Genomic DNA, 24,183 nt, shown 5'->3' on the forward strand with positions numbered 1-24,183 from the left:
TGGCAGAGTATAGGGTCAGCGGAAAAGAGGAAGACCCTCAACGAGGTGGATTGACACAGTGGCTGCAACAATGAACCCAAGCATAACGACGATTGTAAGGATGGCACTGGACCGGGCAGTGTTTCATTCTGTTGTGCATAGGGTCGCTGTGAGTCGGAACCGACTCGACGGCACTTAACAACAACAACTGACTTGCTTACTGAAAGTGAAGAGGACTTGAAGCACTTACTGATTGTTATGGACTGAATTGTGTCCCCCAAAGTGTGTCAACTTGGCTATTCCATGACTCCCAGTATTGTGTGATTGTCCACTATTTTGTCATCTGATGTGATTTTCCTGTGTATTGTAAATCCTACCTCTATGATGTCAGTGAGGCAGGATTAGAGGCACTTGTGTTAATGACATGGGACTCAATCTATAAGATTAGGTTGTGTCTTAAGCCAGTTTCTTTTTGTGTGTGTGTGTGTTCTGATTTTTTTTTATTGTGCTTTAAGTAAAAGTTTACAAATAAACGCAGTCTCATACAAAAATTTATGTACGCTTTGCTATATACTCCTAATTGCTCCCCCCCTAATGAGACAGCCCTCTCCTTCCCTCTGCTCTCTCTTTTCGTGTGCATTCCGCCAGCTTCTGACCCCCTCTGCCCTCTCATCTGCCCTCCAGACAGGAGATGCCAACATAGTCTTGTATCTACTTGATCCAAGAAGCTCATTCTTCACCAGCATCTTTTTCTACCCCACTGTCCAGTCCAATCCCTGTCTGAAGAGTTGGCTTTGGGAAAGGTTCCAGTCTTGGGCTAACAGAAGGCCTGGGGACCATGACCTCTGGGGTCCTTCTAGTCTCGGTCAGACTATTAAGTCTGGTCTTTTTACGAGAATTTGAGGTCTGCATCCCACTGCTTTCCTGCTCCTGCAGGAGCTCTCTGTTGTGTTCCCTGTCAGGGCAGTCATCGGTTGTGGCTAGTTCTTCTGGTCTCAGGCTGATGTAGTCTGCTTTATGTGGCCCTTTCTGTCTCTTGGGCTCATAATTACATTGTGTCTTTGGTGTTCTTCATTCTCCTTCGCTCCAGGTGAGTTGAGACCAATTGATGCGTCTTAGATGGCCACTTGCTAGCATTTAAGACCCCAGACACCGCTCTCCAAAGTGGGATGCAGAATGTTTTCTTAATAGATTTTATTATGCCAGTTGACTTAGTTGTCCGCTGAAATCATGGTCCCCAAACCCCCGCTCCTGCCACACTGGCCTTCGAAGCATTCAGTTTATTGAGGAAACTTCTTTGCTTTTAGTTTGGTCCAGTTGTGCTGACCTCTCCTGTATTGTGTGTTGTCTTTCCCTTCATGTAAAGTAGTTCTTATCTACTATCTAATTAGTGAAACCCGTCTCCCTCCCTCCTTCCTTCCCCCATCTCGTAACCATTAGAGAATATTTTCATCTCTGTTTAAACTATTTCTCGAGTTCTCATGTTAGTGGTCTTATACAATATTTGTCCTTTTGCAACTAATTTCACTCAGCATAATGCTTTTCAGACTCCTCCATGTTATGAAATGTTTCACAGATTCATCACTGTTCTTTATCGATGGGTAATATTCCATTGTGTGAATATACCATAATTTATTTATCCATTCATCCATTGATGGGCACTTTACTTGCTTCCATCTTCTTGCTGTTGTAAACAGTGCTGCAGTGAACATGGGTGAGCATATATCTGTTTGCATAAAGGTTCTTATTTCTCTAAGGTATATTCCAAGGAGTGGGATTGCTGGATTGTATAGTAGTTCTATTTCTAGCTTTTTAAGGAAGCGCCAAATCTAATTCCAAAGTGGTTGTACCATTTTACATTCCCACCAGCAGTGTATAAGTGTTCCAATCTCTCCACAACCTTTCCAACTTTTATTATTTTGTGTTTTTTGGATTAATGCCAGCCTTGTTGGAATAAGATGCAATCTCATTGTGCTTTTGATTTGCATTTCTCTAATGGCTAATGATAGTGAGCGTTTTCTCATGTATCTGTTAGCTACCTGAATGTCTTCTTTAGTGAAGTGTCTGTTCCTATCTTTTGCCCATTTTTTAATTGGGTTATTTGTCTTTTTGTAGTTGAGTTTTTATAGTATCATATAGATTTTAGAGATCAGGTGCTGATCAGAAATGTCATAGCTAAAAACTTTTTCCCAGTCTGTAGGTAATCTTTTTACTCTATTGGTGAAGTCTTTGGCTGAGCATAGGTGTTTGATTTTTAGGAGCTCCCAGTTGTCTAGCTTTTCTTCTGCTTTGTTAGTAATGTTTTATATACTGTTTATGCCATGTTTAGGGCTCCTAGCCTTGTCCCTATTTTTTCTCCCGTGATGTTTATTGTTTCAGATTTTATTTTTAGATCTTTGATCCATTTTGAGTTCTTTTTGTGCACGGTGTGAGGTATGGGTCTTGTTTCATTTTTTTGCAGATGGATATCCCGTTATGCCAGCACCATTTGTTAAAAAGACTGTCTTTTCCCCATTTAACTGATTTGGGGCCTTTGTCAAGTATCACCTGCCCATATGTGGATGGATTTATGTCTGGATTCTCAATTCTGTTCCATTGGTCTATGTATCTGTTGTTGTACCAGTACCAGGGTGTTTTGACTACTGTGGCGGTATAATAGGTTCTAAAGTCAGGTAGAGTGAGGCCTCCGACTTTCTTCTTCTTTTTCAGTAATGCTTTACTTATCTGGGGCCTCTTTTCCTTCCATTTGAAGCTGGTGATTTGTTTCTCCATCTCATTAGAGAATGCCTTTGGAATTTCGATTGGAATTGCATTAAACGTATAGATCACTTTTGGTAGAATAGACATTTTTACAATGTTAGTCTTACTATCCATGAGCAAGGCATGTTTTTCCACTTAACGTGGGTCTCTTTTGGTTTCTTGCAGAAACGTTTTGTAGTTTTCTTTGTATAAGTCTTTTACATCTCTGGTAAGATTTATTCCTAAGTATTTTATCTTCTTAGGGGGTACTGTGAATGGTATTGATTTGTTGATTTCCTCTTCAATGTTCTTTTTATTGGTGTAGAGGAATCCAACTGATTTTTGTATGTTTATCTTGTATCCTGATATTCTACTGAACTCTTCTATTAGTTTCAGTAGTTTTCTTGAGGAAGGCCAATCTCTTTTGAGATATAAAAGAGAGAAGCCAGAAGAGAGACATGGGGACCTCATTACCACCAGCAAGAACAGCTAGGAGTGCACATCCTTTGGACCTGGGATTGCGTGCTCAAAAGCTGCTAAACCAGGGGAAAATTGATGACAAGGACCTTCCTCTGGTGATGATAGAGAGCGAAAGCCTTTCCCTGGAACTGGCACCTTGAATTCAGACGTCTAGCCTCCTAAATAGTGGGAGAATAAATTTCTGTGTGTTGAAGCCATACATTTCTGCTATTTCTTTTGTAGCAGTGCTACTCAACCAAGACGCTGATGAAGGTCAAAGACTACAGCCTTCAGTATGGATTGTTGTTGTTAGCGGTCGATTCGGTTATGACTCATAGTGACCCAGTGTACCACAGAATGACATACTGTCTGGTCCTGTGGCATCCTCAACAATCGTTGTTGTGCTTGAGCCCATTGTTGCAGCCACTGTGTCAGTCCGTCTCATTGAGAATCCTCCTCTTTTTCGCTGACCCTCTATTTTACCAAGCATGATGTGCTTCTTTCAGGACTGATCCCTCCTGATAATATGTCCAAAGTATGCAAGACGTAGTCTCACCATCCTTGCTTCTAAGCAGCATTCTGGCTCCACTTCTTCCAAGACAGACTTGTCCTTTCTTTTGGTATTCCATAGTATATTCAGTAGTTCTCCCCAGCAGCACAATTTGAATGTGTCAATGGTTCTGTCTTCCTTATTCATTTTCCTACTTTCACGTGCCTGTGAGGTGATTAAAAACACCGTGACTTGGGCCTGGTGCACCTTAGTTCTTAAGGTGACATCTTTGCTTTTCAGTACTTTGCAGGTCTTTTGCAGCTGATTTGTCCAATGCAATGTGTCTTTTGATTTCTTGACAGCTGCTTACATGAATGTTGATTGTGAATCCAAGTAAATGAAATCCTTGACAATCTCAATCTTTTCTCTGTTTATTGTGTTGTTGCTTATTGGTTGAGTTGTGAGGATTTTTTATTTCTTTATGTTAAGGTATAATCCATACTGAAGGCTGTGGTCTTTGATCTTCATCAGTAAGGGCTTCAAGTTCTTTTTCAGCAAGCAAGGTTGTGTCATCTGCATGATGAAGGTTGTTAATGAGCCTTCCTCCAATCCTGATGTCTGATTCTTCTTCATATAGGCCAGCTTCTCGGATTATTTGCTCAGCATACAGGTTGAATAAGTATGGTGAAAGGATATACCCCTGTCATAATTTGTTATGATTCACACAGCCGAATACCTTTGCATAGTCAATAAAACACACGTAAACATCCTTCTGGTATTCTCAGCTTTCAGCCAAGATCCATCTGACATCAGCAGTGATATCCCTGGTTCCACGTCCTCTTCTAAATCTGGCTTGGATTTCTGGCAGTTCACTCTTGATATACTGCTATAGCTGCTTTCGAATGCTCTTCAGCAAAATTTTGCTTGCATGTGATATTAATGATATTGTTCAATAATTTCTACATTTGTTGGGATCACCTTTCTTGGGAATGGGCATAAATATGGGTCTTTTCCAGTCAGTTGGCCCTGTAGCTCTTTTCCAAAATTCTTGGCATAGGTGAGTGAGCACTTCCAGCACTGCATCCATTGGTTAAAACATCTCAATTGGTATTCCGTCAACTCATGGAGCCTTGTGTTTTGTCAATGTCTTCAGTGCAGCTTGGACTTCTTCCTTCAGTACCATTGGCTCCTGCTCCTAAAATGGTTGAACTTAGACCAGTTCTTTTTGGTATAGTGACTCTTTGTATTCCTTCCATCTCCTTTTGATGCTTCCTGAGTCCTTTAATATTCTCCCTGTAGAATCCTTCAGTATTGCAACTGAAGGCCTGAATTTTTTGAGTTCTTACGGCTTTGATTTTCCATCTCCAGGTCTTTGCACATGTCATTATAATACTTTACTTCATTTTCTCCAGCTGCCCTTTGAAATCTTCTGTTCAGCTCTTTTACTTCATCGTTTTTTTGTTTTTGCTTTAGCTACTTGATGTTCAAGAGCAAGTTCCAGAGTCTCTTCTGGGATCTATTTAGGTCTTTTCTTTTTCTCCTGTCTTTTTGATGACGTCTTGCTTTCTTTATGTATGATGTCCTTGAACAACTCATCTGGTCTTCGGTCATTAGTGTTCAACATATCAAATCTGTTCTTGAGATGGTCTCTAAATTGAAGTGGGTTATACTCAAGATGGTACTTTGGCTTTCATCAACTTGTTCTAATTTTCTTCAGTTTCAACTTGAACTTACATCTGAGTAATTGATGGTCTGATCTGCAGTCTGCCCCTGGCCTTGTTCTGACTGATGGTATTGAGCTTTTCCATGGTCTGTTCCCACAGATGTAGTCCGTTTGATTCCTTTGTGCTCCATCTGGCAAAGTCCACGTGTATGGTTGCCATTTTAGTTGGTGAAAAGTTATTTGCAGTAAGAATCCGCTGACCTTAGAAAATTCCATCATGAGATTTCCGCCGTTGTTTCTGTCACAAAGGCCATATTTTCCACCTACTGCTCCTTCTTTCATTTCCAACTTTTGCATTCCGGCCTCCAGTAATTATCAGTTCATCCTGATTGCATGTTCTATCAATTTCAGACTGCAGAAGTTGGTAAAAATCTTCAATTTCTTTGTCTTTGGCCTAGTGGTTGGTGTGTACATTTGAATAATAATCATATTAAGTGGTCTTCTTTGTAGGCATATGGATATTATCCTGTCACTGACAGCGTTGCATTTCAGGATAGATCTTGAAATGTTCTTTTGATCATGAATGCAACGCCATTCCTCTTCAAGTTGTTTTTCCTGGCATAGTAGACCATATGATTGCCTAATTGGGAATGACCAAAACCAGTCCAGTTCAGTTCACTAATGACTACAGTTTTGATCTTTATACGTTCCATTTCGTTTTTGAAGATTTCCAATTTTCCTAGGTTCATACTTTGTACATTCCATGTTCCCATCATTAATGGATGTTTGCAGCTGTTTCTTCTCACTGCTCATCAGCAAATGAAGGTCCCAAAAACTTGGCTCCATTCATGTCATTGAGGTTGACTTAACTTTGAGAAGGCAGCTCTTACCAAGCCGTCTTTTGAGTGCCTTCCAACCTGAGGGGCTCACCTTTTGACACTATAGCAGACAATGTTCTGCTGCTATTCTTAAGGTTTTCACTGGTAAATTCTTTTCAGAAGTAGACCGCCAGGTCCTTCTTCTTAGTTTATCTTAGTCTGGAAGCTCAGCTGAAACCTTTCTGCTGTGGGTGACCCTGCTGGTGTTTGAATACCAGTGGCATAGCTTCCAGCATCACAGCAACACACAAGCCCCCTCAGTACGACAAACTGATAGACACGTGGGGGCCAGTATGGATTACACCTTAGCAATTCAAAACAAAAATCCTCACAACTGGACCAATAAGCAACATCATTATAAACAGAGAAATTGTTGAAGTTTTACAGGATTTCGTTTTTCTTGGATCCACGATCAATGCTCTCGGAAGCAGCAGTCAAGACATCAAGCAATGTATTGCACTGGGCTGATCTGCTACAAAAGACCTCTTTAAAACGTTAAAAAGCAAAGATATCACTGACGACTGAGGTGCGCTTTACCTAAGCTGTGGGATTTTCAACCACCTCTTATGATTGTGAAAGCTGGACAATGAATAAGGAAGACCAAAGAAGAATTGATGGCTTTGAATTATGATGCAGGTGAAGAATATTAAATGTACCATGGACTACCAGCAGAATGAACAAATCGGTCTAGGCAGAAGTACAGCCAGGATGCTGCTTAGAAGCAAGTATGGCGAGACTTCTTCTTGTTTACTTTGGACATGTTTTCTGGAGGGACCAGTCCCTGGAGAAGAACATCACGCTTGGTAAAGTCAGAGAAAAGGAGGAAGACCCTCAGTGAGATGGATTAACACAGTGACTGCAACAATGGGCTCAAACGTAGCAATGATTGTGAGGGTGGTGCAGGACCGGGCAGTGTTTCATTCTGTCATACATAGGGTTGCTATGAGTCAGAACCAACTCGGCACTGCCAACAACAATAACGACACAGACAGTAAGAATGACCAGATGACTTATTCAGAGTTTAAAAGCAGAGTCAGTTTCTGAATAGTATAAGGGATTTGTCCAAAACTCTTTACGAACTACCTTAGTTAATTTTAGACTCTAAAAAACCAAACTCATTTCTGTTAAGTCTGTTTTGACTCATGATAGTGGCTTGTATATTGGCTTCTATGATATGTGTCATTAGAAAAAGAATAATCATAGGACTTATACTTTAGCAAATTAAGAAAAAAATTTTTTAAACCCTATCTTGAAAAAGAAACTACTATCCTTATAGCTGATCTTTTAATTAATATAAAATTGCATATTATAACTTACTGTCAGGAGCCTTGTTCTAGCCTTTTAGATCTCCTCTTATGTACTTTTAACCCCCATACAAAATTTCTTTTCTCTAAAACCTTTCTACTGAAGAACCGAAAGTATGTAGTTGTGAAATAAAGCCCTGGGTTCTAGTTCTGTCTTTAACAAAATTTCTTACTGGAGACTTATTAAAATGGTCAGTTTCAGAAACTCAAAGGAACTTGTAGGCAAATGCACACTTGAAAATTTACATGAAGACTTTACACACTATCTTTAAAGAAGCACCAAGAGTTGTCATTTCTCTAAAAGTTGATATTGCCACCACGTACTTTTATATAATATTATGATGTCCCAGCAGCAGCTAATTGAAAAGAGTCTTAAGGGTTCTAGCAGCAGCTTCCGTTTCAAAATACGTGATTAGCTCTTCCTGATGTAGCCTCTCACTATAAAATCCATGGAGACATAAAGAAGAAAACTTGAAATAAATGTGGAAAATTAGTATTTATAGTTAAGCTACTTCTGTAATCTGAAATAAATTTCTACTTATCATAAGGATAATGGAAATGAATTAAAAAATGCAAATAGTTCATTTTTGCTACGACTGCCTGAACATTTGAGGATAGGAACACGTTTTGCTCTTTTACTCATTATCTTAACATCTAGGTGTAGAAATACAAATCATCTACCTATCTGTTCCATTTACAGATGTTACCTTTTGGTCATACCACATAACTAATCAAATTTGTTAGTATAAAGATGTTTATTGTAGCATTTCATAATAGGGGAAAGCTAGAAACAATATGAAAGTCCATTAGGAGGAACTGATTAAATGAATTACTTCATTATATGCTATAGTATACATATCAATAAATATTGCTGTGATTGTATATGAATTAAAGAAACCTGATGTATTATCAAATTTAAAAGACAAATTGCAGAACATTATATATAGTATGATCCTGTTTGTATAAAATAATAGAAAAAAAATCACATATGTACCTGAGTATGCCTAGAAAATTTCATTCTTAACTTATTTCTGGGGACTAGAATTGAGATGATGAGAAATAGTTGTACTTTATATTCTTTGTTGGTAATGAGATGGGGGAGGGAGGGAGGGAGAGTGGGAACGGGGTATTCACTAATTAGACAGTAGATAAGAACTACTTTAGGTGATGGGAAAGACAATACACAGTACAGGAGAAGTCAGCACAACTGGACTAAACCAAAAGCAAAGAAGTTTCCTGAATAAACTGAATGCTTCGAAGGCCAGCATAGCAGGGGCGGGGCGTTGGGGACCATGGTTTCAGGGGACAACTAAGTCAATTGGCATAATAAAATCTATTAAGAAAACATTCTGCATCCCAGTTTGGAGAGTGGCCTCTGGGGTTTTAAACGCTAGCAAGCGGCCATCTAAGATGCATCAATTGGTCTTAACCCACCTGGATCAAAGGAGAATGAAGAACACCAAGGAAACACGGTAATTACCAGCCCAAGAGACAGAAAGGGCGAGATAAACCAGAGACTACGTCAGCCTGAGACCAGAAAAACTAGATGGTGCCTGGCTACAACCAATGACTGCCCTGACAGGGAACACAACAGAGAGCCTCTGAGAGAGCAGGAGAGCAGTAGGATGCAGACCCCAAATTCTCGTAAAAAGACCAGACTTAATGGTCTGACAGAGACTAGAAGGACTCCAGTGGTCATGGCCCTCAGACCTTCTGTTGGCCCAGGACAGGAACCATTCCCAAAGCCAACTCTTCACATAGGAATTGGACTGGAAAATGGGATGGAGAGGGATGCTGATGAGGAGTTTCTTGGATCAGGTGGACACTTGAGACTATGTTGGCATCTCCTGCCTGGAGGGGAGATGAGAGGGTGGAGGGGGTTAGAAGCTGGTGAAATGGACATGAAAAGAGAGTGGAGGGAGGGAGTGGGCTGTCTCATTAGGGGGAGAGTGTTTGGGAGTATGTAGCAAGGTGTATATAAGTTTTTGTGTGAGAGATTGACTTGATTTGTAAACTTTCACTTAAAGCACGGTGAAAATTTTTAAAAAAGTTTTATTTTCTTTCTTGCCTTATGCTCTTTGTGATACTTTCGTTTCCTAAGAGGTGCACACTATTTTCAAAATTGAAAAAACAGATACATAAGGTCTCTGTGATAGATCGTTTGTAAAAATGCCTGCAGTAATTCCCTTTCTTGTGTCCATGCCCATGGATCGTCCCCTCCTACACTGGGCTTGGCCGTGAGATTTGTTTTGGCCAATGAGACAGTAGCAAACTTGATGGAAATAGACTTTAAAGGAAAAAGCACATTAGCGCTTGTCCTCTCTTTTGCTGGTCATGTGAACAAACCCAAGCTAGCCTGCTGGATGATGAGAAACATGTGACCTAGCACCCTCACTGCCAGCCCGGCAAGTAGTAAACATATGAAGGAGGCCATTGACCACCAGCTGTTCTCATTTGCATGAGTGAGTCTGGCTGAGCCCACTAGAAAATTTTCCAGCTGAATTCAGCTCAAATTGCCAACCCACAAAATTACAAGCTAATGAGGTTTTTGTTTTCAGCTGCTGAGTTTTGAAGTGGTTTGTTATGCAGCAAAAGTTTACTGATTAAGTCTTCTATCACAAAATCAGCACCTGCCCTTCTACTGTCTGATTACTGCTTTATGAGATAGTCAGACCACTACTTCTAAAAACCAGTTGAGCAAGAAGTGTGGGGAAGGACATGTTGTTACTGCACATTCTATATAGTGAGAGTTAAAAAACCCACCAAACCAAACCAAACCCACTGCTGTCAGTCGATTCCAACTCAGAGTGACCCTAACCCTATAGGACAGGGTAGAACTGCACCATAGAATTTCTAAGGAGCGCCTGGCGGATTTGAACTGCTGACCTCTTGGTGAGCAGCCATAGTACTTAACCATTACGCCACCAGGGTTTCCATAAAACCCACCAGTAAAGCATTATTGCTTGGGAGAGACATGAGAACTTTTCACAATTGGTCGGCTTTTATATATCCTTTGGCTCAGTGTGTCAGAGAACCAGGTTGCAGAGATACGTGAAGATCCCATCTATATCCAGCTGATCTGGTACCAGATATAAAACTGCTAGACTTTAAGAATGTGCTAGGAACTGCAATCCATATGTAGAGTAAAAAAAAAAAAAATGTAGAGTAGATCTGAGAAAATGATTAGACTCATCCTCCCTACTCACCCAAGAGACCTACAATAGGAAGGAGAGTTAGCATACATAGAAGCTGAGTAGATCGTGCCTTGTTCCAATAAGGATGAATCAAGTCCCCAAATGGGCTTATTCTAAAAACAAAAACAAGTACTCTTCCACCTTCACACACTACACACACCAGGGAATGGAGACCTCTTTTTCAAGACTCAGACTTCTGAAATTTATAACAGAAACCGTAAGAAATTTTTGGAAAATTGCTTCTGCAATAAAATGCCATACATGGATCGTGGCTTCTATGAAAAGAACATAAAACCATAAAGAGGAAACAGGCTAAGATGAAATGGGAGGAAAGGCTTTCAGGAAACCAAAAATGCAGTGTTTATGATCAAAAGTCTGATACTAGTCAGATTCTTACGTCCTTGACTTCTGTTCTTACTTTTCTGAAATTTCACAAAGCTGGGTAATTCTTTGAGACATATTCTGTCTCTTCTAGACTTAGTTACGGATACCTTGAGGTAATCTACTTACAGGCTTTAACAAAGAGTTTTTGCTGCAAATATGAGTCTTAATGGGCTTTTATAGCTAACAGTTTTCAATTGTGTCTTTCACAATTGTTATTTAGGTGCCCTTGTGTTGATTCCAACTCATAGCCACCCTTTGTACAACAGAACAAAACACTGCCCAGTCCTGCATCATTCTCACAATCGTTGCTTTGTTTGAGCCTATTGTTGCAGCCACTGTGTCAGTCCGTCTCGTTAAGGGTGTTCCTCTTTTTCGCCGACCTTCTACTTGACTGAGTTTGATGTCCTCCAGGGATTGGTGGCTCCTGATAACATGCCCAAAGTTCGTGAGACCAAGTCTCACCATCCTCGCTTCTGAGGAGCATTCTGGTTGTACTTCTTCCAAAACAGATTTGTTCGTTCTTCTGCCACTCCATGGTAACAGTATTCTTCACCAGCACCATAATTCAAAGGCATCTATTCTTTAGTCTTTTGTATTCATTGTCCATCTTCTGCATGCATATGAGGCAATTGAAGATACCTCAGTCCTTAAAGTGACATCTTTGCTTTTTAACACTTTAAAAAGGTCTTTTGCAGCAGATTTGCCCAGTGCACTGTGTCATTTGATTTCTTGACTGCTGCTTGCATGGGTGTTGATTGTGGATCCAAGCAGAATGAAATCCTTGACAACTTCAATCTTTTCTCTGTTTAACATGATATTGTTTATTGGTCCAGTTGTGAGGATTGTGATTTTCTTTATGTTGATGTGTAATCCATACTGAAGGCTGTGATCTTTCATCTTCAGCAGTAAGTGCTTCAAGTCCTCTTCACTTTCAGCAAGCAAGGTTGTGTCATCTGCATAATACAGGTTGTTAATGAGTCTTCCTTCAATTCTGTTGCCACATTCTTCTTCATACAGTTCCCCTTCTCAGATTATTTGCTCAGTATACGGATTGAATAGGTATGGTGAAAGAATACAACCCTAACACACATCTTTCTGGACTTTAAACCACATAGTATCTCTTTGTTCTGTTTGAACAACTGCCTCTTGGTCTATGTACAGGTTCCTCATGAGGACAATCAGGTGTTCTGGAATTCCCTTCTTCACAATGTTATCCATGATTCTGTTATAATCCACACAGATGCCTTTGCATAGTCAATAAAACACAGGTAAACATCTTTCTGGTATTCTCTGCTTTCAGCCAAGATCCATCTGACATCAGCAATAATATTACTTGTTCCACGTCCTCTTCTGAAGCTAGCATGAATTTCTGGCAATTTCCAGTCCATGTACTGCTGCAACCGCTTTTGAATGATATTCAGCAAAATTTTACTTGTGCATGATATTAATGACATTGTTCGATAATTTTTGCATTCTCTTAGATCACCTTTCTTTGGAATGTGTACAAATATGGATCTCTTCCAATTGGTTGGCCAGGTAACTGTCAACTGTCTTCCACATTTGTTGGCATAAATGAGTGACCACTTCCAGCGCTGCATCCGTTTGTCGAAACATCTCAACTGGTATTCTGTCAATTCCTGGAGCCTTGTTTTCACCATTGCCTTCAGTGCAGTTTGGATTTCTTCCTTCAGTACCATTGGTTGCTGATTATATGCTACCTCCTGAAATGGTTGAATATCAACCAGTGCTTATTGGTACAATGATTCTGTGTATTCCTTCCATCTTCTTTTGATGCTTCCTGAGTCATCTAATATTTTCCCCATAGAATCCTTCAGTATTGCAACTCAAGGCTTGAATTTTTTCTTCAGTTCTTTCAGTTTGAGAAATGCTGAGCTGGTTCTTCCTTTTGGTTTTCTATTTCCAGGTCTTTGCACATTTCGTTATAATTCTTTACTTTGTCTTCTTGAGGCACCCTTTGAAATCTTCTGTTCAGTTCTTTTACTTCATCATTCCTTCCTTTCACTTCAGTTACTCAACCTTCAATAGCAAGTTTCAGAGTCCCTTCTGACATCCATTTTGATCTTCTCTTTCTTTCCTGTCTTTTTAATGACCTCTTGCTTTCGTCATGAATGATGTCCTTGATGTCATACCACACTCATCTGGTCTTCAGTCATTAGTGTTCAGTGCATCAAATCTGTCTTAAGATGGTCTCTAAATTCAGGTGGGATATATTCAAGGTCCTGCTTTGGCTCTTGTGGACTTTGTTCTTATTTTCTTCAGCTTCCACTCAAACTTGTATATGGGCGGTTGATGAGCTCTTCCACAGTTGGCCCCTGGCTTTGTTCTGATGGATGATATTGAGCTTTTTCGTCTCACTTTCCATAGATGTAGTCAGTTTGATTCCTGTGTATTCCCTCTGGTGATGTCCACATGTTTAGTCACTGTTGATGTTGTTGAAAAAGCATTTTGCAGTGAAGAAATCACTGGTCTTGCAAAATTCTGTGATGTGATTTTCTGCATCATTCTTGTCACTAAGACCATATTTTCCAACTACCAATCCTTTGTTTCCAGCTTTTTCATTCCAATCACCGGTAATTATCAATGCATCCTGAATCCATGTTTGATCAGGTTCAGACTGCAGAAATTGGTAAAAGTCTTCAATTTCTTCATCTTTGGCCTTAGTGATTGGTGAGTAAATTTGAATAATATTCATATTAACTGGTCTTCCTTGTGGGCATATGGATAGTAGCCTATCACTGACAGCATTGTACTTCAGGATAGATCTTGAAATGTTCTTTTTATGATGAACGTGACGCTATTCCTCTTCAACTTGTCATTCTGAGCGCAATAGATCATATAATTGTCTCATTCAAAATGGCCAATACCAGTCCATTTCAGTTTACCAGTGCTTAGGATATTGATGTTTAAGCGTTCCATTTCATTTTTGACGATTTCTAATTTTTCTAGATTCATACTTTGTACATTCCACATTCAGATATTAATGATGTTTGCAGCTGTTTCGTCTAATTTTTAGTCATGCCACATCAGCAAATGAAGGCCCCAAAGCTTGACTCCATCTGCGTCATTAAGGTCGAGTATACTTTGAAGAGGCAGCTCTCTTCCCTAGTCATATTTTGAGTGCCTTCCAACCTGAGGGGCTCATCTTTGGGCACCATGTCAGACGATGTTCTGCAGCTGTTCATAAAGTTTTCACTGGCCAATTTTTTCAGAAGTAGACTGCCAAGTCCTTCTTCCTAGTCCGTCTTAGTCTGGAAGCTCTGCTGAAACCTGTCCACCAAAGGCAACCCTGCTAGTATCTGAAATACCAGTGCCAAAGCTTCCAGTATCAGAGCAGTGTGCAAGCCAGCACCGTATGATGAACTGATAGACATGTGGTGGCCCTTACAGTTAGGCATTAGGAATTATTATGTCTTTCATTTCTGGAATATCTGGATTCTCTCTTTTCCTTTTCAACTCTGCTTACCAACCAGCCAGTTCTTTTCTGATTTCATCTCTCTCACAGTCTCTTCTTAAATGCAGCAAATAGCCTCTGTGTTAGATTCCTAGGGCTAACCTGTAATAAAATACCACAAGGTGGGTGATTTATAAGAACAGAAATTTATTTTCTCACAGTTTTGGAGACTGAGAGTCTGAGGTGAAGATACTGGTCACATTGATTCCTTCTGAGACTTTGAAGGAGAATTTGTTCCATGCCTCTCCCGACTTCTTGTAGATCCATGTATTCTTGGCTTGCAGCTGCAGCGTCACAAGGCTGTCATCCCTTTCTGTCTTTCTGTGTCTCTTCTCTTTTATAGGACACCATTCAGATTGGATTAGAATCCACTCTACTCTGGTATGACCTCATTTTAACTTAACTGATAAAATCTTCAAAGACCTTATGTCCAAACAAGGCTGTGTTCACAGGTACTAAGAGTCAGGACTTCAATATATCTTTTAAATGTATATTCAATATATTCGATCCATTCCAGAATCCAAGGCTAGTAACATAGTATTTCTTTGTCAGCATCCACTAGTTTATTAGGTACATTAACTTCTTCCAAGTTATTGCAGGCAAATGCAGTTTTCCCACTATATTATATAGGTAATCACTTTTCCAGCCTCTAGTAACAGTTACTTGCTACTTGCCTTTAAAATCCAAAGCCAGTACCACATATTTTAGGTGTCTGTTACAGCAGTACCCCACTTCTTGTATTGGTTTCTATACTCTTTTGCTAAGGAAGGCTGATGTAACAAATAACCTCAATATTTTAGTGTCTTATTACAGTAAAGATTTGTTTCTAGCTCCTGTGTTAGCTACACGTTGGCAGCAGTTCTGGAGCTCCATTACATGTATCTTATTGTGGGTTCTAGGCTGAGGAGTAAACCTGTGGTCTTGGGTCAGAGGGAAAAGTGAAAATACTGAAGCATGTTACATCTCTTAGATCTTCTCTTCAAACCTGGTGTAGGTAACTTCCAATTATATTTCATTGACCAAAGCAAGTTGCATGGCCAAGCCCAGTGTGTTATTAGGGTAGGGAAATATCTGTCTTTCAAAGGCATGTACTGTAAGTCACCAAGCCCAAGGACAGGGATGTATATTTCTCTTATAGAGAAGGGGTAGAGTAGTTGAGAACAATAAAACTACCTGCACATCTACTTTAAGGCACATTCCCGTAACCGTATTTTTCAAACTGCAGAGCTCTGAGTTGAAGATAAACATTTGGAAGTTAGCAATATATAGGTGAGTATGAATAAGTTTACCCAGGGAGAGATAAGAGAGTGATAGAAACCTCTTAGGAAAGATATCTGCAAAGGAGTCTAAAAATGAGCCATCTGAGAGGTGGGGGGAAGATTAGGAAAGAACATATCCCGGACCCTTGTTATAGAACTATTTCTGTTCTACTAATTATAACTTTAAAAAAAAAAAAAGAAGAAAGCGTGAGTGCAAATGGTTTAAATCTATGCAGTTTTTACCGTCAGAAGACTTAATTACCAAATACAGGCTGTCACTGGCTTACCTCCAATTTAAAGACAACTCATACTTGCCCTTTAATGTTACGTAAATTTGCCCTCACTTTGAAATGATTGAACCAACCCCTACTTGCAACATATTCTTCATCACAGTCATCTTCACTTGCTGCACGTGTAGCTTTTTAATCATTGAAAAGACTTCTTTCACAAAACCAAAAAACCCATTGCCATCAAGTTGATCCCCACTTATAGTGACCCTATAGGGCAGAGTAGGGCTGCCCATAGGGTTTTCAAGGCTGTAAATCTTTACGGAAGCAGGCTGTCACATCTTTCTCCCATTCTTGCACTAATGTAAGACTAAATAAGAACCACATGCAACTGTTACTTACAATTTAAAGGTCCAGTTAGGAACAGATCTCGTTTGTAACCTGAGGACTGCCTGCAGCCAGGGATGGATTACCCAGTAAGCAAGGTACGCATGGCCTTACTTGTGCCTACTTGCTGATGTGTAGTGCACAGTTTCATCAAAGATGTGGTGAAACCCCTGTGAAATTGTGCAGTACAGATTAGTAAGTAAACAATTAAGTCTGTGCATAACTTGCTTACTGGTTAATCTGCCCCTGCCTGTAGATAAGAGATTTAAAATTAATATGTATTTATTTGTTATTACAGAGATTTGCCACAATATGGACAGAAGCAGTGGCAGTCCTATTTTGGAAGAACTTTTGATGTTTATACCAAACTCTGGAAGTTCCAGCAGCAGCATCGGTAAAGCAATTTTATAGTTAAAGGAGAATGAAAGGCTCATTTTACATTAGTCATCACTTTGACTTTACTACCTCGGTGCTTTCAGTGCTTTTTTTCTCTTGGTGCTTTTTAAATAATATATTTCATCTTCATGACCCAAATGGGAACAAATGGGTTTATTTTCTTATTTATTGAAGATTTTAAAATGTTCTTACCTGATTTTTTGAAGCTATATGTTATATCTAAAATGGTTCAGATTAACTCCAGCGTAGGTGGGATGATTCATAGTTTTATTCTAAAATAGATGTTGTTTATTGGCCAAAGTTTCTGGGGGGTATTGCTTTCAATTTTCATGAGCATAGCTCAAAGGAGTTTCTTTTTATATTTCTATTTACTTTAAATAGACTTTTAATTAATACTTTTGAATATAATTAAATAATTATGTTGAAATCTCATGAAAAATTCATGAGCCTTGCTGAATGGAATGGTATCTTATCCCACGAATTTACAGACTTGGTTTTATTTTTGAAATTTATAGTCTTACTTGTATTTCTTGTCCCCTATATAAAACAGACAAGTCCTCGATAATCGATATGGATTGAAGCGGTGGCAAATAGGGGAAATTGCTTCCAAAATTGGTCAGCTGTACTACCATTATTAGTAAGTAAATTGCACATGAAAAGAATAAAGTGTAGTCCTGATTAAAACACAGTATACCAGATCAGAGATACATAGAATGCTCACTTTCTAGGAGGGAAAACAGTGAGTTAGAAATGAAACTCTGATACTTCAGGTCAGATTGCTCAAGACAGCGTTATTAAAGGACCTTCCATAATTAACATTATTTGCATCAAAGGCTAGCCTTCCAAACAATTCAGTTCTTGTCAGACTCATTTATAACTTCAAGGAATTTGATCTTAGTCTTAGATAAATGACTAATGGTAAATGAACTTATGGCTTCGCTTACATTTTGATGATATGCAGAGACATACTATACCTTATATGCATGAATGAGTGGTTTTCAGTAGGGTACTTTAAGAACTCATACTAAAAAAAAAAAAGAATTCATACTAGTAGGGTGTATCTAAAAGGTAACATGAGGTGGATAAAGACAGTTTTGTTAGCTGATTATATCCTTAGAGCAATAATATCTCAATAGTCCTACCATCAGTCAAAGAAAGAAGTGAACTCCTTTGAGGAATCTAAATCTCATTATCATGAAGTAATATCAATTATACAAGAAAATGGTTTTATAATTTTTATATGTATATATTTATAATAAGCAAGAAAATTTCTTCTTCCTAGATATTTTTCTTTTGGTATGCCACCCAGAATTCCCACCATTAAAATAATTTTCTTGGGTAGAATATTTTCTTAAGAAGACTCTTGTAAAACAAGAAATGTTAAACAGGGAACATAACTCATCAGCATCCCCTGAAGTTTGATACGAATGAGTCTCTTTCTGAGTTCTGTGAGAACAGCTAAGGAAATGAGCCAAAGGACAAGTGACTGTGTATGAATTTGGGGAAGGTCATGAAGGGTCAGGTCCTGGGTGGAATGTTATTTGTAGAGTACCTTTGAAGAATGAGTAATACTTATATGCTGTGGGTTGGCATCAAAAAGGCTTGGAAGCAGTAAGAAGGCTTTTTTTAATCATTATTAATTTTATACATTTTAAGGTGATGTGATTATTGCTTTTGCTGATTCAAATTTAGGACAGTCATTCTTGTCCCCTCATGTACAGGAGTGGAACAGTATTTTCATGGTGAAAGTTTGAAGTTTTTTTCTCAAATTTGAAGTTCTTTTTTTTTCTTTCATAGCCTACGCACATCTGAGACCAGCTATCTGAATGAGGCCTTCTCCTTTTATTCTGCAATCAGACAGAGATCATATTATTCTCAAGTGAATAAAGAGGACAGGTATGCACCTATTATATTTTTAGAAAGATGAAGACACTCAAAATCTTTAGTTTGCATGGAAGTTGTGCTGAAAAGTACACATTATAACTTTTATTCATTTAACAGGCTTTATTGTGTGCCTACAATGTACTACTGACTTGAGTAAGCATACGGAGATATAAAATTACCTAAAAGCAATAAATATTATAGCTGTTAGAGCAGATGTCACAATACCAGGGTAGAGTCAGAACAAAAAGGAAGGTTGGGGTTGTTTCTTTATGAGAGAATGTAGTCACACAAGGCTTCATAGAAAAAAAACAACTCCAAAGTGAGGCTTAATTAATAGCCTTTGTTCTTTTTAGCATGTGTTTGACTTAATCTTAATTCATATATATTCAAAAACCTGTTAAAAATTGTTATGCGGTTTTAGAGAAAAGGCAGCTAATGCTATTTGAATTTTCTTGTATATACCCAATACTGTTTTGCAGTTGAGTAGCTCTATTGTTGAAAAAATGAATCATGTAAGATGTATTCATTGTCAGTAGAAATCTATTAGCACTTATTTTACATCTGACACTGTGGTACTTGCTAGTTTGGGAGAGGAAAATACAAAAGAGGAAGGTGTGCTGTTTTCCCTTCAAAGCTAACCTTCTAAGGGGGTTAGAGACATGTTTGGAGTACGGGTGGGTTATGATGTTGTTAGATCCAAATGAGGATGGAACTGTGTGAGAAATTTGGCATCAAATTCTATTCAGATGGAGTCTTCTGAAGGCTCTATTGCTAATATTCCAGGAATTCTTGGAAGAGGGTGTTCAGGCATAGAAGATCCGAATTTTCTCTCCACCTCCAGCAACAGAACTCACAGTTGTTATCTAGTTAAAAGATTATACTGTGTCTTAGCAGTGGAAGAAAACATAGTTTTGACACGTTTTTCTAGAGAACACTTTGTGGTTCACTATCATAAGCTTTCCAGCTAAGCAGCAACAATTTTGGAAAGTCCCACTCTTGTAAACCCCCTTCATTCCCTTGTACGTCTTGTTCTAACTTGTCTAGAGGAGTTCCCTCGATACAAGTAGGGGATGTAGGTGCTGAATTCTGCATTTTCCCCTTTGCTATCTTTTTGTCATCACCTCACTTCATTCTTCTTTCAGTTGTGTAAGTTCCATCAACTATTTTTCCTTCAGGTTTTCTTTATATACTTTACATATTTTCACTTAAATAATTTTACAGATTATGCATCCCTAATTTTTTGTTTTCATACATGTACAATTTGTCTTAATTTTCGGTGAGATAAATTGTGTTTCTTAAAAAAAAGTGTAAAAGGGCTTGTGTATGTTTTATCAGCATGAGAAATACATACATGCAGAGTATATTTTACGCAATAGCAAAATACCTTATATAGTTCACTTTTCTGCATTTTCTAGTTTGCCAAAGGGGAAATTGGCCCCGAACCCCTTGGTTTAAAACCCAAATTTGATTTATTGAAATAATTTTCTGCCTTGATAGCAAACACGACATATGAATTTTTCTCCTGTGCTGGCTCCTAGAGCAGGGTAGATTAACAAAGGTAGGATTATTTGGGATCAGGATGAAATATCTTCCCTTGGGCTAGTAAATCAGAATCAAAGGACAGTCCACAGCACAAAACTTTGACCTTAATCTCTGTGTTTAGGAAGGGCTTTGTTCAGTTGGTAGATTGCTTATTATGTTAGTTCAGAGAGGGTAAGAGAGCCACTCAAGGTAACAATCAACCACAGCTTCTGAAATTATCAGGAGTAGATAAAGCCAAGTAAGAGAAAGGATCCCACAATTTGCTATTCCATTTAAAATACAATTTTTTTCCTCCTTGAGGGGGAACAAGTTCTGCCTGCAGTGTCACACTACCTAAGGATATGTCAAGGCCAGGAAGAATAGTATGTTCCAGCATGGACACCTCTCAGAATGTTTCATTCCATGGTCCTATCCTGTTAAGTAGAGAAGTTATCACACAGTTGCTTTTCCCAGGAGGTGCAAATCCCAGCTCTGTTGCAAATGGTTAAGACTGAACTGGGTTGGAATTTGTTGTTAGGTTCCATCGAGTCAGTTCTGACTCATGTAGACCCTGTGTACAACACAATGAAACACTGCCTGGTCCTGTGCCATCCTCACAATTGTTTCCACTGTCAGTCCATCTCATTGAGGGTTTTCCTCTTCTTTGCTGACCCTCTATTTTACCAAGCATGATGTCATTCTCCAGGAACTGATCCCTCCTGACAACTTGTCCAAAGTATGCAAGACATAGTCTCTCCATCCTTGCTTCTAAGGAGCATTCTGGTTTTATTTCTTCCAAGACAGACTGGTTTGTTCTTTTGGCAGTCCATGTCGTATTCAGTATTCTCCAGCACCACAGTTCAAAGGCGTCAATTCTTTTTCAGCCTTCTTTATTCATCTTCCAGCTTTCACATGCATAGGAGGTGATCGAAAACACCATGGCTTGGGTCAGGCTCACCTTAGTCTTCAAGGTGACATCTTTGCTATTCAACACTTGAAAGAGGTCTTTTGTAGCAGATTTGCCCAATGTAATGCGTCTTTTGATTTCTTGACTGCTGTTTCCATGGGTGTTGATTGTGGATCCAAGTAAAATGAAATCCTTGACAGGTTCAATATTTTCTTTTTATCATCATGTTGCTTGTTGGTCCAACTGTGAGGATTTTTGTTGTCTTTATGTTAAGGTGTATTCCATACTGAAGGCTGTGGTCTTTGATCTTCATCAGGAAGCACTTCAAGTGCTCTTTACTTTCAGCAGTCAAGGTTGTGTCATTTGCATAATGCAGGTTGTTAATGAATCTTCCTGCAATCCTGATGCCCCGTTCTTCTTCATATAGCCCAGCGTATCGGATTATTTGTATAGCGTACAGATTGAATAGGTATGGTGAAAGGATACAACCCTGACACACACCTTTCCTGACTTGGTCTATGTAGGTTCCTTATGAGCACAATTAAGTGTTCCGGAATTCCCATTCTTCACAATGTTATCCATAATTTATTATCCGTACAGTTGAATGCCTTTGCATAGTCAGGAAAACATTTTTCTGCTGTTCTCTTGTTTTGAGCCATGATCCATCTGACACCAGCAGTGATAATCCCTGGTTCTGCCTCCTCTTCTGAATCCAGCTTGAATTTCTGGCAGTTCCCTGTTGATATGCTGCTGCAGCTGCTTTTGAATGCTCTTCAGCAAAATTTTGCTTGCACGCGATATTAATGATATTCAATAGTTTTCACATTCAGTGGGATCACCTTTCTTGGGAATAAACATAAATATAGATCTTTTCCAGTTGGTTGGCCCTGTAGCTGTCTTCCAAATTTCTTGGCATAGACAAGTGAGTACTTCTAGCACTGCATCCATTTGTTGAAACATCTCAATTGGTATTCCATCAATTTTGGGAGCCTTGTTTTTTGCCAATGCCTCCAGTGTAGCTTGGACTTCTTCCTTCGGTACCATTGGTTTCTGCTCCTATGGAACCTCCTGAAATGGTTGAACTTTGACAAGTTCTTTTTGGTATAGTGACTCTGTGTATTCCTCCCATCTTCTTTTGATGCTTCTGAGTTGTTTAATATTTTCCACATAGAATCCTTCAGTATTGCAACTCAAGGCTTGAATTTTTCTCCAGTTCTTTCAACTTGAGATATGCAGAGAATGTTCTTCTGCTTTGGTTTTCCATCTCCAGGTCTTTGTCCATGTCATTATAATACTTCACTTTGTCTTCTCTAGCCACCCTTTGAAATCTTCTGTTTAACTCTTTTACTTCATCATTTCTTCCTTTCACTTAGCTAGTCAACATTCTAGAGCAAGTTTCAGAGTCTCTTCTGACATCCATTTAGGTTTTTTATTTCTTTCCTGTCTTTTTAATGATCTCTTGCTTTCTTCATGTATGATGTCCTAGATGTCATTCACAACTTATCTGGTCTTCAGTCATTGGTGTTCAGTGAGTTAAATCTATCCTTGAGGTGGTCTCTAAATTCAGGTGGGGTATACTCAAGGTCATACCTTTAGCTCTTGTCGAATTGTTCTAATGTTCTTCAGTTTCAACTTGAATTTGGATATGGGCAATTGATGGTCCATTCCGCAGTCAGACCCTGGCCTTGTTCTGACTGATGATACTGAGCTTTTCCATCATCTCTTCCCACAGATGTAGTTGATTTGATTCCTGCGTATTCCATCTGGTGAGATCCACGTGTATAGTCACCATTTATGTTGCTGAAAAAAGGTATTTGCAATAAAGAAGTTGTTGTTCGTAAATAACCCAATTAAAAAATGGGCAGAAGATATGAACAGACACTTCACTAAAGAAGACATTCAGGTAGCTAACAGATTCATGTGGAAATGCTCACGATCATTAGCCATTAGTTTCAAATCAAAACTACAATGAGATTTCATCTCACTCCAACAAGGCTGGCATTAATCCAAAAAACACAAAATAATAAATGTTGGAGAGGCTGTGGAGAGATTTGAACACTTACACACTGCTGGTGGGAATGTAAAATCGTACAACCACCTTGGTAATCAATTTGGCTCTTCCTTAAAAAGCTAGAAATAGAACTACCATGTGATCCAGCAATCCTACTCCTTGGAATATATCCTAGAGAAATTAGAGCCTTTACATAAACAGATACATCCACACCCATGTTTATTACAGTACTGTTTACAATAGCAAAAAGATGGAAGCAACCAAGGTGCCCATCAACGGATGAATGGATGAAAAAATTATGGTATATTCACACAATGGAATACTATGCATTGATAAAGAACAGTGAGGAATCTGTGAAACATTTCATATCATAGAGGAATCTGGAAGGCATTATGCTGAGTGAAATTAGTTGCAAAAGGACAAATGTTGTATAAGACCACTAGTATAAGAACTTCAGAAATAATTTAAACTGAGAAGAAAACATTCTTTTGTGGTTACGAGAAGGGGGAGGGAGGGAGGGTGGGAGAGGGGTATTCACTAATTAGATAGCAGATAAGAACTGCTTTAGGTGAAGGGAAAGACAACACACAATAAAGGGGAGGTCAGCACAACTGGATAAAACCAAAAGCAAAGAAGTTTCCTGAATAAACTGAATGCTTCGAAGGCCAATGTAGCAGGGGCAGGGGTTTGGGGACCATGGTTCAGGGGACATCTAAGTCAATTGGCATAGTAAAATCTGTTAAGAAAACATTCTGCATCCCACTTTGAAGAGTGGCGTCTGGGGTCTTAAACGCTAGCAAGCGGCCATCTAAGATGCATCAATGAGTCTGAACCCACCTGGATCAAAGAAGAATAAAGAACACCAAGGACACAAGATAATTACGAGCCCAAGGAACAGAAAGGGCCACATGAACCAGAGACTACATCATCCTGAGACCAGAAGAACTAGATGGTGCCTGGTTACTACTGATGACTGCTATGACAGGGAACACAACAGAGAACCCCTGAGGAAGCAGGAGTGCAGTGGGA

At 39.0% G+C, this 24,183-nt stretch overlaps 1 protein-coding gene across 3 annotated transcripts in view; it reads left to right on the top strand.

Moving 5' to 3' along the window:
• The window catches only part of SCAI (suppressor of cancer cell invasion), a 187,550-nt gene that overhangs the window by 86,334 nt on the left and 77,033 nt on the right, over positions 1 to 24,183 (top strand). For all 3 annotated transcript variants that reach the window (XR_010323020.1, XM_064291433.1, XM_064291434.1), the window contains 3 exons: positions 16,734 to 16,829; positions 17,382 to 17,468; positions 18,629 to 18,727. Coding sequence is in view for 2 of the 3 variants with exons in the window: in XM_064291433.1 (XP_064147503.1) it covers positions 16,734 to 16,829; positions 17,382 to 17,468; positions 18,629 to 18,727 (282 nt within the window). In the remaining variant the exon portion in view is untranslated. The remainder of the gene's footprint in view (positions 1 to 16,733; positions 16,830 to 17,381; positions 17,469 to 18,628; positions 18,728 to 24,183) is intronic.

The sequence above is a fragment of the Loxodonta africana genome, chromosome 9 (genome assembly GCF_030014295.1).
Source record: "Loxodonta africana isolate mLoxAfr1 chromosome 9, mLoxAfr1.hap2, whole genome shotgun sequence".
NCBI lineage: Eukaryota > Metazoa > Chordata > Mammalia > Proboscidea > Elephantidae > Loxodonta > Loxodonta africana.